This window comes from Amia ocellicauda, chromosome 17 (assembly GCF_036373705.1).
Source record: "Amia ocellicauda isolate fAmiCal2 chromosome 17, fAmiCal2.hap1, whole genome shotgun sequence".
Lineage (NCBI taxonomy): Eukaryota > Metazoa > Chordata > Actinopteri > Amiiformes > Amiidae > Amia > Amia ocellicauda.
This window is the reverse complement of record NC_089866.1, coordinates 16,800,093-16,816,337: the sequence shown is the minus strand read 5'-3', so window position 1 is coordinate 16,816,337 and position 16,245 is coordinate 16,800,093. Positions and strand designations below refer to the sequence as shown.

General features: G+C 42.5%; 1 protein-coding gene across 13 annotated transcripts in view; it reads left to right on the top strand.

Moving 5' to 3' along the window:
- The window catches only part of fbrsl1 (fibrosin-like 1), a 279,122-nt gene that overhangs the window by 90,979 nt on the left and 171,898 nt on the right, over window positions 1–16,245 (top strand). For 10 of the 13 annotated variants that reach the window (XM_066690186.1, XM_066690184.1, XM_066690189.1 and 7 more), the window contains exons 3-4: window positions 4,461–4,565; window positions 9,217–9,252. In XM_066690186.1, coding sequence (XP_066546283.1) covers window positions 4,461–4,565; window positions 9,217–9,252 — 141 coding nt within the window. The remainder of the gene's footprint in view (window positions 1–4,460; window positions 4,566–9,216; window positions 9,253–16,245) is intronic. The other 3 variants (XM_066690178.1, XM_066690181.1, XM_066690182.1) reach the window with 3 other exon arrangements.

The following is a 16,245-nucleotide window of genomic DNA, read 5'->3' as shown; positions in this document are numbered from 1 at the left end:
CAGTATGGGCATTAGAAATTTGATCCATTTTAGGTTTCCCAAGTTGTCATACTGTGCTGAAGAAGCAGAAATGCACGCTAAGATATACGTTTAATATACAATATTATGTGATTTGTTTGTGCAAATATAATCAAAATAAGGTAACAAAGCATGACATTCCCTGCACCTGGTGTTAGCATACAAGAGACTTAAAGGGCTCACACTGTTCAGCCATGGGAGTCTAATTTCCATCTCTCTCCTGCATGTATATTCAAGCCAATACACACAAATGGCTTTAAAATCACTGGTTAATTAAACAAAATAAGACTAATTTACCCAGGTATGGCATAGTCCTGGCTATTGTTTGGAGGCCAGACCTTTCTTGCTGAATCTGTGTGAGAATTAATGACAGTATAAGCAAACCAAATAATCTTAGCATTAGCCTCTGCATCATTTATATCTCTAGCATAAAAAAAAGGAAAATGCCCGACCGCAGAATGAGTTGACATGCTTTGGAGGCACGTTGTGATGCTGTGCACCTTGCGCTCTTTGTTAATTGCTTGTGACAGGTGAAGGGGCGGCCAGTGGGGGATCGGGCTGACACCAGGGAGAGATCGAATGCCCCCGAGACAGTTGTTTTTGGGAGAGTTCATGTTTCAGGGCAGGTGCCTCGGTTTAAGCATATGGCGGAGCGCTTCGAGAGGCTGGGGCAGGGAGAAGGAGAGACGGTCTCTCGGGTTCATCTGTTGAAGGCAGGTGCGCTGGGATTCAGCCGGGGGAAGCCCTGTGGATGGATGTGTTGGGAGGGAGATGACAATGCCCTCAAGATTGGCGAAGTAGGGCAGAGATTTTTCAAGGGCTGGCCTGATGGCAACGTTTTTTTAAACAGTATCACTTTCATCTGGGTTTGATCCGCACGAGTTCCGTTCTAGCCCCTTGTTCTGCAGCTCGGGAGGGAAATGCATTGAATTCCCTTTGACTCGAGTCCCAGGGTTATGTTTTCTGTGCGTGAGAGAGACAGATCACTGCAGTTCTACAGCCGTGAGTCTAAACACGTCGGGGGCCTGCTTTGATGTGAACTGTTGACAGATTATTCCATTTCGGCATCAGAAAGTATTGAAATAATCATGTAACAATGGCCTGTAGATTGTTTTTTCAGAGCAGGAAATTTGATCTAGTCATACATAGAGTCTTGATTGGAAGGACTCAATAGATTGATCATCATTTCTGCTTTGTGACTCATATTTTATGACGGGGGCCAAAGTAAAATCATATTTTTTAAGGTAGTTTGAATATGACAGGGCTCTATGCATTATAAAAAGGGTGATTAAAGCACAGTACACATGTTAAACAGGTCTGAGAAGGGGGACAAGGGTGAATTTAAGAATAATCCCCATCACCACTCTCAGAAGCAGGTTTACAATTGAGGCTTTAGGTCAGATTAAGTCCTTGGGCTAATTTTCAGCTTTGGGAGAGAAAGCAGGTTTGTTCTCTGGATCTGAGAAACAGAAAGTCAGCAAGAGAGCCGTACTGCTGCTCCTTCCGCAGCCTGGAAACAGCTGCAGCTTCTAAGCCTGTAGAAAATTAAGGCAGATGAATCAATTTGGCCTGTGGCCCTAAAGTGCATTTTCCAATGCTCCAGCCCGCGCAAGGGATAATGAGCCAATAGATTGAGATGGTGCGCTGCGACTCGGAGGTGGCGTGCCGCTGTGCCGCCACGACTCCCAGCAGTAGCAGTCCGTCTGGCTGGGTTAATGGGGGTGAGGGTCCTTTGCACAGGACACTTTTCAGAACAAATTAGAGGAAGAATTTGTATCCTTTTGGTCCTCCCCAAACCTCCCATTACTGCCTCAAAAAGAAAAAGGGGAAAAACTAAAAAAAAAAAAAAGGCCCAGCTCGGAGAGGAGCCAAATGTGACAAATGGCAGTGTGTTTTACAGTAATGAGGACTGACGTCGCGATGATTTGAAAGCACAACCGTGGAATGCGAGCGCAGTGCTGTGGGACGAGGAGAGAGGTGAATATTGCTTGATAATCCAAGGTTGAAGGCGTATGAACTCTCTAGGGTCGCTCCACACAGGTCTGGAGACTACAGACACTGGAGCTTTGCAAACAAAGAAAAAAAAGCCTATATAGTAGTCCAAGGTGATGGAGATCGAGAGATCAGTGCATGAAGAGTGCTGCCTCCTCCCACCTTACTGGCTGTGAAGCTCAGGATTGATCAGCGCTAGGAGAGCGATGGTTAGTGAATTCCAGGTCTCACCAGCCTGTCAGATGTGGTCTTTTTTTTTTCTTTCTTTCTTAACCGTGAACGGTCTCCTGTTACATTGCGTCTTTCTGTGCAAATGAGCAGACCCAGGTCAGCGCTCAACTTGGGGGAAATTAAGAAGCTAGAGGGCCCTTTGAAGATAATTAAAGAGCACAGAGCTGGGCCCCTGGAGAGCGTTGGTAGACACGTTCAATACAGAGACTAATGGACCTAATTTTCAGCGCATTATTCATGTAAAACACAGGCGTTACTTGTGTATTTATATTTCCGTTGGCTTTAAATGAGCCAGATTTCCGAATGCTGGAGTTTAACCTGTTTAACCTCCGCTTGTGCTGAGCATTCAAATTCTGTGCAGCGTTCAGGGCAGGCGCGGAGAGAGGCATCTTCCAAAGCGAGCACGACTGAAACCGGAAATCGCAGTGGCATTGTTCTTGTTGGCGGGGGGACTATCTCCTGATAACAGAAACAACTGTGGAAATCATGCGGTTTTGTTGGGACCATGTCTGAGCGTGATGGCTTTGCCCTCAGAGAAGGATGGATGGATGGATAAATAAATAAATAAATAAATAAATAAATAAATAAATACAGGAAGCACAGATATAATCAAGAACCCAATTTACACTGCGCCTGAATTTGTCTTCGATTTTAATCACCGTTAACTTGTGCTGGATGCCAATTTTTCATCAGCTGCTGTGAAATTCCGTCTCACTGTGGAGTTCAATCGAGTCTGTCTTTAAGAACAGTAGGTTAGAAAACACACACTTCCAAGCGACCTCATTATCAAGCTGGATATTTAATTAGACCTCCGCTTTTAATCAATGATCAGCCTGATTGCCGAGTTAGATGCATAACGACGGGACATCGGGGTTAATAAATGCTTTTGTTTTTAATGTTGCGGCGCTGACACTCATCTTACAAACTAATCAGCGAGGGAAAAGGCATTTTTGCCGTTTGCTGCCATTCAGAAATTACATGTTCCTTGCATCTCCTTCCATTGCCTTTGTTTTTGTTTTCAGTAAACACCATCTCTTCTGAGACACAGAAGAGGATTAGCACGCCTGCCTATGAAACAGAAAGCACCGTTCATCGCTTGTTCTTTCTCTTGATCTCCTTTGATGATGCCCCGATCGCTCTACAGAACATTCTAGCAAAACCCAGATTAAGATCAGCTCCACAGCCATCATTTCACGATTATTATTATTTTTCTTTTTAGCCGTCGCATTGTATTGCTTCTCGCGGCCAACTGTAATAGAACGCTAATGTATTTATCCAATCAGCAGGGCCCTGCCTGGGGTTCATTACAGTAATTAAGGAAAATTGTGTCCATTTGGCTTGGTGATCGCTGGCAGAAGGGCAGGCAAAGGAACACTCTGCTTTCGAGGGCCAGGTGGCAACGTACAAGACCTGTCAAATCAGCTGATGACCCTTTTAATTCAGCACAGCTAGGGGCCGTGGCAGAGAGCGCAGTCCATAATTGATATTTACTGTGAAAGGTTAATTGTAGCAGCAATCTGCTTAATTTACAGTCTTGATCAGGCCTTTTGTATCGCCATGTAGCACCAAGAGGGGATCATCTGCATGCTGCTTTTAAGATAGATTGTACCCTTGAGTTGTTTCTTTGCCATCACCTTGCAGTGGGCAATGTGCTTCTAGGATGCTGCCTGCAGCTGGGAAGCCATGTTACCTCCTTTGAATTACAGGGCTTATTTTATTCTGAAGAACTTTACTCTGTGCAAATGGATAATTTGTTTGCCAGGTGTGCCCAAATGTAAATATTTATGTAGGATACATTATATTAGCTGTTTGAAAATAATTGGAAGTATGTCCGCATTTTGTGCTGTTCATGTTTTGTCAAGACTTTTCTTGTTGCTTCCTGATGTATCGGTTTCCCAGTTGAATAGTTTGGGTTTTGCATATACTCAAAACATGCACAAAAATAGTTTTAACTAAAATCATATTCTGGCAAGTGCTTCACGTCTGTACCCGTCCTGAGATGGGGTAAAAAAATATCCGAGCTTGTACATTATACATACATTTACTTCATTCAGAACTATTCAGATAAGATGTACATGTAATTAACATACTGAAGAAAAACATAAATAGTGGTCACAGGAAATGTATTATATTTATTAAGCAGATGGTGTCGGATAAGAAAACACAGGAGTCGTCTTTCAGGACAAGTAGTAACAGCTTCTCTCCTGTTGTTTGCCCAGCAGATGAAGGGATTGCTGGCTCGGTCTGGCAGGATCAGCGATGAAGAAGCCCTTCAGGAGCTGAACAGACCCCAGAGGAGCAACTCCAAAGACCACCTCAGTGAGGTAAGACCACTGCCAGCCTGACCCCACGGCATTAATAATTGAAGATGGCCTTCCACTGGAATTGGACTTATGAATTAAAAATGGGGGAACATCAATGCAAAAACTCCCTCCTGATATTTTTTATGTGCAGCTCTATAAACTTGCCACTCCCAATTGTTTGACCCGAACAATAAAGCAAAACAAAAGGGTTCTCAATTGAGACTTCTAAGAGATCCACCAAACCAACACGCAGGTAGAACACAGGAACAGGAGCATGTGGGTGCTATTTTTACCAGCGTCTCGTTCCTCAACACGTAATTTTTCATGATACGCGGTCAGGACCTTTTAGTCCACATGACAAAGCCCAGACATAAATTATTTGGCAGAGCACTAGGCATGAATGGCAGGGGAATTCAGGTCAGGACAGAGGTGCAGGCAGACAGCTGGCATTGTGCCTTGACTCGAGCCCATGCCATCATCACTCATGAGCATTAAATTGAAGCGATAAATACTAAATAGAGCAAAGGCCATTTACAGTGCAGAAATTCTTTGGAAAATGTCAGGATAAATAACATTGGGATTGGTGGAAAAAAAATTATATTGAGCTTTGCTACTGCACTGTCGTATGGGCTGGTCACCTAATACTTTCCAGGTGGCGTCTGACCCAGTGACCTTCAAACGCAGGAGTTGATGGCCATCCCATTACCACCCAGCTTCTGCCCATATGTTAACCAGCCCAGACCTTTTTCTGTAACAGTCGACGGAGGGGAGTTGGAGTAGGAGTGGGAGGAGGAGGGGAGATGGATAGAAATTAGAATAAAACAGTGGAATTGAGATGCAGCGAGGTAATGAGAATTTATGCAAATTCCCGAGTGGCTAGTTTTAACATTCATTTAAATGAATGTAAAATATGCTTCATAACTAATGCCTGTCACTGAGGCCTCCCAAAACCTTACTAAATTCAATCAGACAATTAATTTAGCAGCAGAATAAAAAAAAGAAAGAAAAAAGAAAACAGTTTGACTTCTAAATGGGAATAGAAGGAAAATAAATGGAGGAATAAACCTTTTTGATTAACATATTACATGTGTTATCTAAATTTGTTTAAAAGAAAATCAGGGATAGAAAATAAAAATCTCCCCTCTGCATCTTCCTCCCTTCCTCCCTCTCTCTTCCCCCTGCTATTTCTCCATGAATTTGTTTAAAAGCCTCAGCTTTTTTTTATGAAAAAGTAAGGAGAAAATAAAAGCAGGTTTTGGCAGATAAAAGGGAGATGCCGGTTGACAGTTCTGACAGGGAAATGCGACACAGGGTGAGAGGGAAAGGGAGGAAAAAAAAAAAAACATTTTGAAAATTGCATGCTGTAAACGCTGACGGTGTTAGCTGTGGCGTGCCTCTCTAATCTTCTGCCAAATAAATGGTGTAAAAAAGCAGAGTGCTGTAGCCATGCCATCTTTCTTTATCTATCTGTCTGTACTTTAAACTTTGCATCTGACTGTGTCTCTGTTCATCAGTCGATCTGGTTTTATCTGTCCGCATGTCTGCCTTTTCACTGCATCAGCGCTATAAAGCTCCGTGTCTTACAAACGCAACCGGAGTCATATCAAGGCTTCTGCAACAAGAACTTCACCGCGCTTGTGAATTACCATTTAAAGTGGCTCTGTGGTTGATCAGTGAGTTTCGTTATTGACGCTCATTTACATGCCCTGCAATGGCCGTCCCCAGTTGGTCTTCTTTTGAAGGACGGTTGCTAACATTGATCACCAAGGCCTCGTTTACAGGGGTTAGACACCTCAGAGACGTGCGCTGATGTCCAATGGGTGTTAGACTCACACCATCAAACTCATTTCAACTCTGAAACCCACTTGAGAGGTAACAAAGGCGGGTATATTCTCCCGCTGCCACCACCATTAATTTGCTTGTTATGTAGCAGGAGCAGGGGCAGCAATGGCAGTGCTGTCAGGGCGCTCGGGTTTTATCTGTGTGGAAAACAGAGAAAGGAACAGACTAAAGCACCACAAAAAAGTCTGTGTTTTGTTTATGTTTCTTGCTAAGCTCCTTATTTATTTACTTGACTAGGTAATTCTGCCACTAATTCAGCAGTGCTGTAGAGTCAATCCACTGAGGGATTAGGAAACCTTAACAGGATTTTATGTGCATCTGTGTGTGTGTGTGTGTGTGTGTGTGTGTGTGTGTGTGTGTGTGTGTGTGCATGCGTGCGTGTGTGTAACTCGGCGACTGAGTGCCATGAGGGGTGGGATAGAGCGGTTTCATCGCACACACCCACCCACTCCCACACTCCCGCAAGCTGGCTTTCCAAAGCTGTCGCAAATCTCCGGCCCTGTTTCGGCACCGCATTGCATGCTTGGCTGGGCCCTGATTGGCTCTTTCACCCCAGCGCCTCAAAACCAATAGTCTGGCCCTTAAAAAAACAGGCCTGCCCCGCCCCACTTTTCACGGTGGCTTTGAGGAATCAGGGGAGGGGGTGTGGAAATGGGAGAGGATTAGGGGGCGGATAAAGCAACATTTCTATTCTCTTCTGCTGTTTAGTTAACCCTAAAAAGCAGCCGGGATCATTCCCCCTCACCCCCACCCCTCCAACCCCCGTAGCCTCTGTTCTTTTTTAAGACTGGGTTCCTAAACCCTTTTGAAGTCCCGAGCTCTGTAGAAATCTATAGAGAGCCGTGTATAATAGCTTTTAAGAGAAAGTGTTTAGCTGTTTCCTGACCCCTTGGCTTATGGACCGCTACCGTTTTAATGGATTTTTTTCCTTCACCCGCACTAAATCGAATGGATTGTCCCTCATTATCATTTAAATAAGCCTCTCTTTCTCCTACAAATGCTCGGTCTGAATGATCTTGGGGAGCTCTGCTAATTCCAAATATTCAGCTATCTCCCTCCCCTCACCCTTCATCCCGGCAGACCTCAAGGGGCTCTTCTCAAGGGTGCTGAATAACTTCACCCCTCTTGTTGGTCTCCTTTTCATTCGTTCTTTTTCTTTCTTTTCCCCCCCGTTCTCTCTCTCTCTGGCATGTGAAGAGGAGGGCAAATAGACTAGGCATGGTCTCTTGAGCCATGCAGAACAGCTGCACTAGTTACTGCAGGACACCCCCACCCCACCCCCACCCCACACACACCCCACACACACACTGTCACAGAGGAGGGCAGCTTTGGAGGCAAAAGGGAATCACAGCCCTGATGAGGGTTAAAGCTTGCTGGAGGTGCAGGATTGGGGGGTGGGATTGGATTCCAGGCTACACTAAAATTGGTCTAGCAGAAAACATGCCTCCCGAGACCACAGTGGAAATTGGAAATCGAAAATCGGGAATATAGTGGAGTGGGGGGGGGGAAGAGAAGAGATTGGTATTCTGGCCGGGCTCTGAATGACAAAAGTACAACCCTCTCAGGCTAGACCCCCGCCAAGTTTAGTAAAGAAAAGTTCAGCGTTCCCTGCTAGCTTTCTGGCTCATCTTACTAGGGGGTGGATAACACTGTAGCACTGCACCCCCCTGCAGGATGTGCTCAGACACTGAATTAAAAAACTTACAGCTACACAACACATCTTCCAAGATGTTTACTGTATAGTGACACACACACACTGACAGAGAGACCAGTACGTAGCTGCAGACAAGTATTGACAGCCTGTATCTTTAATTACCTATAGATCGACACTAACTAACAGTTGCCAGAAGCAATTCATTATCAGTAGCATTTGAAGAAGTTTAATTGGCAAGTAAGTAGATAGATATAGATATATTTACATGAGCTCATAGACTGTTTCAAATACAGGATGTGAAACTGTGTGTGCTACATAAAAGGTAGATGATTATAAGATGATACATACACAGTAAGTATATCATAAAAGTAAATGAAAGTATTTAAAGTCATACTAGGAGAACAAACAACTGTTCCGACTAACCAGAGATGCAGAAGTAGTTGACTATTCACTGCTTCTCATCCCTTCTGTTGTGAGGTTGTGTTTTTCTGACACCGAGATTAAATGACGTTAAGCTCTGCATTTTCTTATTTTACACTGTGTAGCGATGCATTTATTTCCTAAGACTTGCTGGTCAAATTTGTGAAATGAATGAGGCCACGTTTGATACAAAATGTTTGTTTTTCCTGTTTGGATGAATGATACCTTTATCAGGCTTGCGGTTGCTTGTCCGTACTATAAACGCTGAAAATGTTGAAAGAAGCTTGTTAGGAATCGCTGTTTTGGTGCGCCATTACCCTTATAGCTTGTGTATTGTGCTGGTTGGTTAATTACAGGGGAACGTTAAGTAATAGAACAGAGAGATGGATTGGTGGCTTATATCGATGGAAAGCCACAGTGTATGGTTTTCCAGATGATTTTCTGAAGCAGCGTATTTTGACTTCATCTCACCAAAGCAAACCCTGGTGAGATGAGCTGGAGACCAGATTCACTTGGTATTGACTTCTCAGATTCGTTCCAGAACCTGGTTGAACATTTTAAGCACTTAAGGAGAAGCATCAGTCACCAGTGCTTTTAACTCACGTTAGTATTAGTGCAGAGATATTCAATTTTAGGCAATAAAAGGGGCACTTAAACTTCAAACAATGTAGCTCAAAGACCCATCGGGTCTGTGATTCTGCACGGTGCCGTTCTGAAAGGTCACTGCCACTCTTTCTCTTCTATCTCTCCATACAGAGCTCTGCGCATTCCTTGTCAGGACGGGGATATTCGGTGAGTACTATCTTCACGCTGTCGTGGCTTTGTGGTTTAGAGAATCGTTATTGTTATTTGTTTAATAAGAGATGAGTGTTAACGAACAATGTTTCAAAGACTACCGAAGACATTGAAATGAAGATCGTGATGGTTTCGATTTGGATTTGTTGTTCCGTCGCTGCTCATAGGGACGTGTGGGGAAGTTCTCCTGTTAGCTGTTTTTGGTTTCAGATCTTGAAAATTAAATATGAAAGCTGAAAAAAAAGAGCCATGTAAAAATCTCAAAGGACACATTCTGTATTTGTCATCGTTCCACATTGATTTAGCATTTTCTTGGTTATCATGGAAAAGTGTCTCAATCCATCGGCAGTATGAACTTGCTGGTTATAGACCAAGTCAAGAGTCCAAGAGTCCATTTGTAGGGAAATATGTTATAAAGTTGTATATATAGTGTGAATTCTTTGATGCAAATTAACCACACCAAAAGAAACCACTTTAGAAGTGGTTTTAAAGATATAAGCTATTTGTATTCATCTGCCACTGACAAATAGTTCCTTAACAAAAACAATGGAGTTTTCATAGTTTTGTTTTGATCCTGTTCTTACTTGTAAAGCTGAAAAGACAAATTTGAAACATTCATCTGAGGAGTTAGTTGCTATTCAACTTACCAACATAACGATTTATTTAAAATGTTAAAGGATTTCACATAATATTGTCTAGGTAGGTTCTTCCTGAGAGTCTCTTGCACTACCCATGGTGCACATTTCACCCTGATTTTCGCCGCTACAGCAGGGATGAAAAAGAATTCTCCAGAGCAGGTCAATTTACGAGGTGGACGAGATTTTGCAGCATGGCTACGGGGTGCTTCTGATTGCCACGCGGCTGGACATGTAGGCTGCAAAGCCCTGACAAAACCGTGCACACATGCATTTTTTCTTTTCCTGGAGCCCTCTGGTTGCCATCAGCTCCTGTAGGGCGGAAGAAGCCTGTGTCATCATGTGTTACCGACCGAGGAGCAAGAGAGGCAGAGATGGAGCGAGATAGACAGTGAGCGAGAGTTCAAGCAGGAAGTCACAAGTTGTCAAGCTCCTGCCTCCTTATCGCTGTGCGCTATCTGTGGTCTAGCCCTCTGGTGTGCTTGCGGTCAGATTCTGGTTCCATCTCCGAGTCGCACTTGCTTCACTTCGTGTGAGGCTTTATCTGCAGTTCTCTGGGTGCTGTGGTGAGGCTGAGAGGCCCCAGGGTTTGTCTCGGTGAGGTTTCAGAGGTGTGTAGGAACAGGAAGAGGGGGCAGACGTGTGAAGCAGCTCAGATAGGAATAACTAGGTTATCTGATGGTCAGCACTGAGTCTGATTATGATCTTTTGCTCTATTTCTGAGAAGACTTCAAGCACATGAGCTTTTTATCTCTCACCAGACAGTAAATGGCAAAAAAAAAAAAATCTTATCTTGACAGTTTTTTTTCTTTTTTCTTTTTTCCAAAGGTGGTAACCCTTAGCTGCCTCACGGCTACAGGGCTGTCATATGCCTCTTAAATTATCTGCTCAGGCTGTTACATTCAGAAAGCTGAAATTAACACCTAAATTGAAACTAGAAAGCAATTAAATTGTGCTTTTGGGTTCGATACCATCAAAATCACTGATTAAATGAAGCTTTCTCTTTTTAATCATTATTTTTTTAGTATCTGTTTGACAGCAGGCTGGAAAAACACTCAGGTTTTTGAATGAACGGAGTAGTAATTAGCCGTGCTCAGCATATACAGTTAGGTCCATAAATATTTGGACAGTGACACAATTGTCATCATTTTGACTCTGTACGCCAACACACTGGATTTGAAAGGAAACACTATATGTGCTTTAAGTGTAGACTTTCATCTTTAATTTGAGGGTAGTTACATCCAAATTGGGTGACCAGTGTAGGAATTACACACATTTTTATAGGTGGTCCCCCCAACTTTAGGGGCTCAAAAGTATTTGGACAAACTAACATAATCTTGAATTAAATTGTGAGTTTCAATACTTGGTTGCAAATCCTTTGCAGGCAATGACTGCCTGAAGTCTGGAACCCATAGACATCAGCAGATGCTGGGTTTCTTCCCTGGTGATGCTCTGCCAGGCCTGCACTGCAGCTGTCTTTAGTTCCTGCTTGTTCTTGGGGTGTTTTGCCTTCAGTTTTGCCTTAGACCCCGTTCACACTTATTAGGCTGGCCCTGGGCCGCCTCAAATTTAGTCAGTCTTTTTTCAGACACCCCGTTCACACTTGCGGTTTTAGGAGCCTCAGTGCATTCACATATGTGGGCGAAATGCCGGCCTAAATGAAATGCATGCCGGGAATAAACAAATCTGCTCAAACAAACCAGTGACGCCGGACATTGTCTGCTTACAGGTGTATGCGATGTATTTATAATCACAATTTATTAATATCGATTGGCTATTGTTCGCTTCTGTATTTTATTTGAAAGTAATCTTTGCAGCCGAAGCTTTCAAATGTAATTAAAAATATGCTGGTTCAATGGGGAAACAAATTCATATATTTCCCTTTTCAAATGTCTATCTTCGGTTCTGCAAGTTTAAAAGTGCTGTTATTCAATTCACCTTGAAAGCGAAGCACCTTTATTACGACATCCACATTAAATCACAAGAAATCGTGTGCATTAGTATGTAATCGTCTGCATGGAATGCAGCCTCTGTGACGCGTCTGTTTTTTAACTTTATCTTCATCCACATTGTAAACGGCGCTTTCATTTCTGCATCGGCCCAGTTGTCACCTCTAACGCCAGCATTTGTGATTTTACTGCTCAGCTCAATATAATCGCATTTCGGATTGCATAGTAAATAACTGGTCTCGTATTAAAATGCATTGATTTGAATGGAAACCTGCTTCGGTTAAATTTATATCGTTTTAATGCACAATTCGGATAATTAATAAAGTTATGGTCCCGTTTACAATTTCACAAGGCAATTTCCACGTGTAAAATGCATACTGTTAAATTTCAGACCTCAATCATACTTATTACAAGAACAAAGAATAGCAAGTTTACCAGCTACATACTTTTATTTTAATCGACCAAGTAGTTTGAACTGTTTACATCATTATAACTCATTACTTAGCCTAGACTTTTATAATATATATAAATATGTGAGCTAGCGAAATGTAACAGGACATTTAAGGCTATAGATCGATATTACATTCATTCAATACAGAGACAATACTGTGTCCTGCAGTGGTGCAGCTGTGTCGGTGCCCGTGTTTACTCTGTGTTTACTCTGTGTTTACTCTGTGTTTACTCTGTGTTCATTCCGCGTCTCTGAGACGCGCAGTCTCTGGGGGCGGGGCTTGAGTTGCGTCACACGCTAACGCTTTTCACCCGTCCCAGGGCCCGGCACGTTCACAGTTACATTTAGGCCGGCATTAGGCCGGGTCGAAAAGCGGGACTAGTTTTGACCCGGCCCAGGGCCGGCCTAAATCTATGACCCCGTTCACATATGAGTTAGAAATCTCAAGTGTGAACGGGACAAAACAAACCAATCAGAGAGATAGCAAAAACATCAGGTGTGGCCAAATCAAGTATTTGGTACATTCTTAAAAAGAAAGAACGCACTGGTGAGCTCAGGAACACCAAAAGGCCCAGAAGACCATGGAAAACAACTATGGTGGATGACAGAATTATTTCCCTGGTGAAGAAAAACCCCTTCATAACAGTTGGCCAGATCAAGAACACCCTCCAGGAGGTAGTCTTCAAGAGAAGACTTCACCAGAGTAAATACAGAGGGTTTACCACAAGACATAAACAGGAAACAGGAAGACCAGATTAGAGTTTGTCAAAAAAAACATCTAAAGAACCCTGTACAGTTCTGGAACAACATCCTATGTACCAGAATGATGGAAAGAGACCAGTATGGAGAAGGGAAGGAACTGCTCATGATCCGAAGCATACCACCTCATCTGTGAAGCAAGTTATGGCATGGGCATGTATGGCTGCCAAGGGAACTGGTTGTCCCTTGTCTTTATTGATGCTGACAAAAGCAGCAGGATGAATTCTGAAGTGTTTAGGGCTATATTATCTGCTCAGATTCAGCCAAATGCTTCAAAACTCATTGGAGGGCGCTTCACAGTGCAGAGGGACAATGACCTGAAGCATACCGTGAAAGCAACTCAAGACTTTTTCAAGGTGAAGAAATGGAATGTTCTGCAATGGCCAAGTCAATCACCTGACCTGAATCCAATTGAGCAGCATTTCACTTGCTGAAGGTAAAACGCCCCAAGAACAAGCAGGAACTAAAGACAGCTGCAGTCCAGGCCTGGCAGAGCATCACCAGAGAAGAAACCCAGCATCTGGTGATGTCTATGGGATCCAGACTTCAGGCAGTCATTGACTGCAAAGGATTTCCAACCAAGTATTGAAACTCACAATTTAATTCAAGATTATGTTAGTTTGTCCATATACTTTTGAGCCCCTAAAGTTGGGGGGACCACCTATAAAAATGTGTGTAATTCCTACACTGGTCACCCAATTTGGATGTAACTACCCTCAAATTAAAGATGAAAGTCTACACTTAAAGCACATATTGATTGTTTCCTTTCAAATCTATTGTGGTGACATACAGAGCCAAAATGATTGTATCACTGTCAAAATATTTATGGGCCTAACTGTTACATTACATTACATTATTTGTCATTTAGCTTACGCTCTTATCCAGGGCGACTTACATTTGTACCCATTTATACTGCTGGGCATTTTACTGGAGCAATCTAAGTGAAGTACTTTGCTCACATTGATACAAAGTCATTTACTGGATGAATTCTTAATTATTCACACAGTTTTTTTTTATTTATTATTTTATTCATGATTCATGCAAACCAAGGTAGTCCAACTCAACAAGCCAGTGCTTCGTTGTAGTTTCAAAATATCATATTTACATGGAGTTTTGTGAATTTCAGAATTATTAAAAGCACTAAAACCAAAACACCATGTAATCTGAACCATAGCGATGGTGCTGAACAATATATGTACTGTGTAAAGTATACGTTACCACGTTGCCTGGGAAGGAAGCATCAGTAAAAGAGCAGGCGATTGATTCTGTAGAAGGTGACAAAGTTGCTCTGGCTCTCCAATAGAATGCCATAATTCAATATTTCAGTGAGATGCAGTTTCATATATGCATGTGTAAACCTAAAAACCCATTTATCTTAACCCACTCACAACTGTCTCTTTATAAGCTGTAAGGCAGGAGGTTTTATAACAAAGGCAGGGTGAATGGACATAGTTGTTTAATTAGGCTGCTTTTACTCCCCTTACCCTGTTTCGAAAAAGGAGGGCTTTGTGAAGCAGGCACAGAAGTTCAGCCAAATTCATGAAATATTCCCTTCACCTTATTTGCATTAACTGATGTTATAGTTGTAATTGTTGTCATGCATTTATTTTTGTTCATGCATGCTTATGCGTTTTAAATTATACCTGTCCTGTATCAAAATATAAAAATATCAAGTATCAAAATAGCAGGGCTGAAGGGAGATTTCTGTCGCTCATCTTCAAGGTGTGGTTGCCTTGGCTTCAGATAGCAGTAGCTACGATTTTGCAATCCGTCTCCCACGCTGAGCAAGATAGATGTAGAAGTGTGCGTTAACTGCACTAAATTTCCATTAAGGCTTTCTGCAGACTTGATGATAGTATGTTCCAAGTCACAGACAATATTTGAAACCATCGCCATTTTGGGAATGGTATCAGCTGCTTATTTTTATTGTTGAAATGTCCAGAGCACTTGGGCGATTTATCTTTGCTGTAGATTCCAGAATAAATGGGGAGTCCTTTGTGCTTCTGCAGATAGTCCTAAATAGACGGTAAAATGTCAAAATATCTCAGCTAAGATATCTGCAGCAAAATCTCTTTTGCAGGCTTTAAACTGAACAGTGAACGTGACAGTTTTCAATAAATAGCTCCTTTGCAGAGATGAAGAGATTGTATACACTGTGGTTAACATCACTGAAGGCTGCAAAGTGCATATTGTGATGAAGAGAGCCCCACCTTCAGTCTTGGTTTGTTTTTGTTTTAGGTATGTATCTTTCATGCCAAAAACCTCAGCTTTCTGTTTACCATGCTCTCTTCCAGAAGGTTAACCTGCTAACTACACACTATAAATCTTACTGCTGTTGCTTACAGACAGATAAACGTGTTTCCCATTTCGATGGAGGCTATTGATTAAAATGGTTGCCTTGAAGTTAAAACTTCCTGTATTTGATCTTGTCCTCTAGTCATTGTCTATTTCTGATCATAATGTGTTTGTTCGTATACAGAGACTCCAAACAAACGATTCTTGTGATTCTTCACTTCTAAGTTTAGACATCCTAACTAGACTTCTCTATTTCTGCTCACCTCTTCACATATCAGTGTACATTCAGGTTGATTTTTTTCCCTTCTCTTTCCTCCACAGTGTTTTTTGTTGGCTTGCAGGTGTCCACGTACCACTGGCCTTGCACACAGTGCAAATTAGTAAAAGAAACCAATGGCCCAGCATGACATAGTTAAAGTACTGACATTGGCAGGCTTTCCAGAGGGGCCGTTTGTGTCAGAAGCACACCATGAGGGCTGTCCGGGTTGAAAAACCTATTTGTTTATCCCTGTGTGCGGGCCTGCTACAGAGCAGAGGCCTGCTGCTTGCCTCACACTAGGGACCCAGGCTGTTGCCGCTAGCAACAGATAAAAATTGCTGTTAACCACAGCAGGGCCCACAACACATCAATCATGTGGTCCAGATAAAGGCTTCAGGCTTTTGGGGCCTATTGAATGGTGGTTTTAAAATAATTTCCAGTGACTGAACACCCTATGGTTTAGGCCAGAATAATTCAGTGAAGGAAACTTTATTTTCACTAGGACCCCTTTGATTTTTGTTTTTAAAGGGGATGCGTTTAAATCCATTAACACAAAGGCAATTGTGGAAGAAGCCATTTGAATAAAAGGGCAACATGGTGAATTAGAAGAGGCTTGGCTTAAAAAAAAAAAAAAAAGTCTGC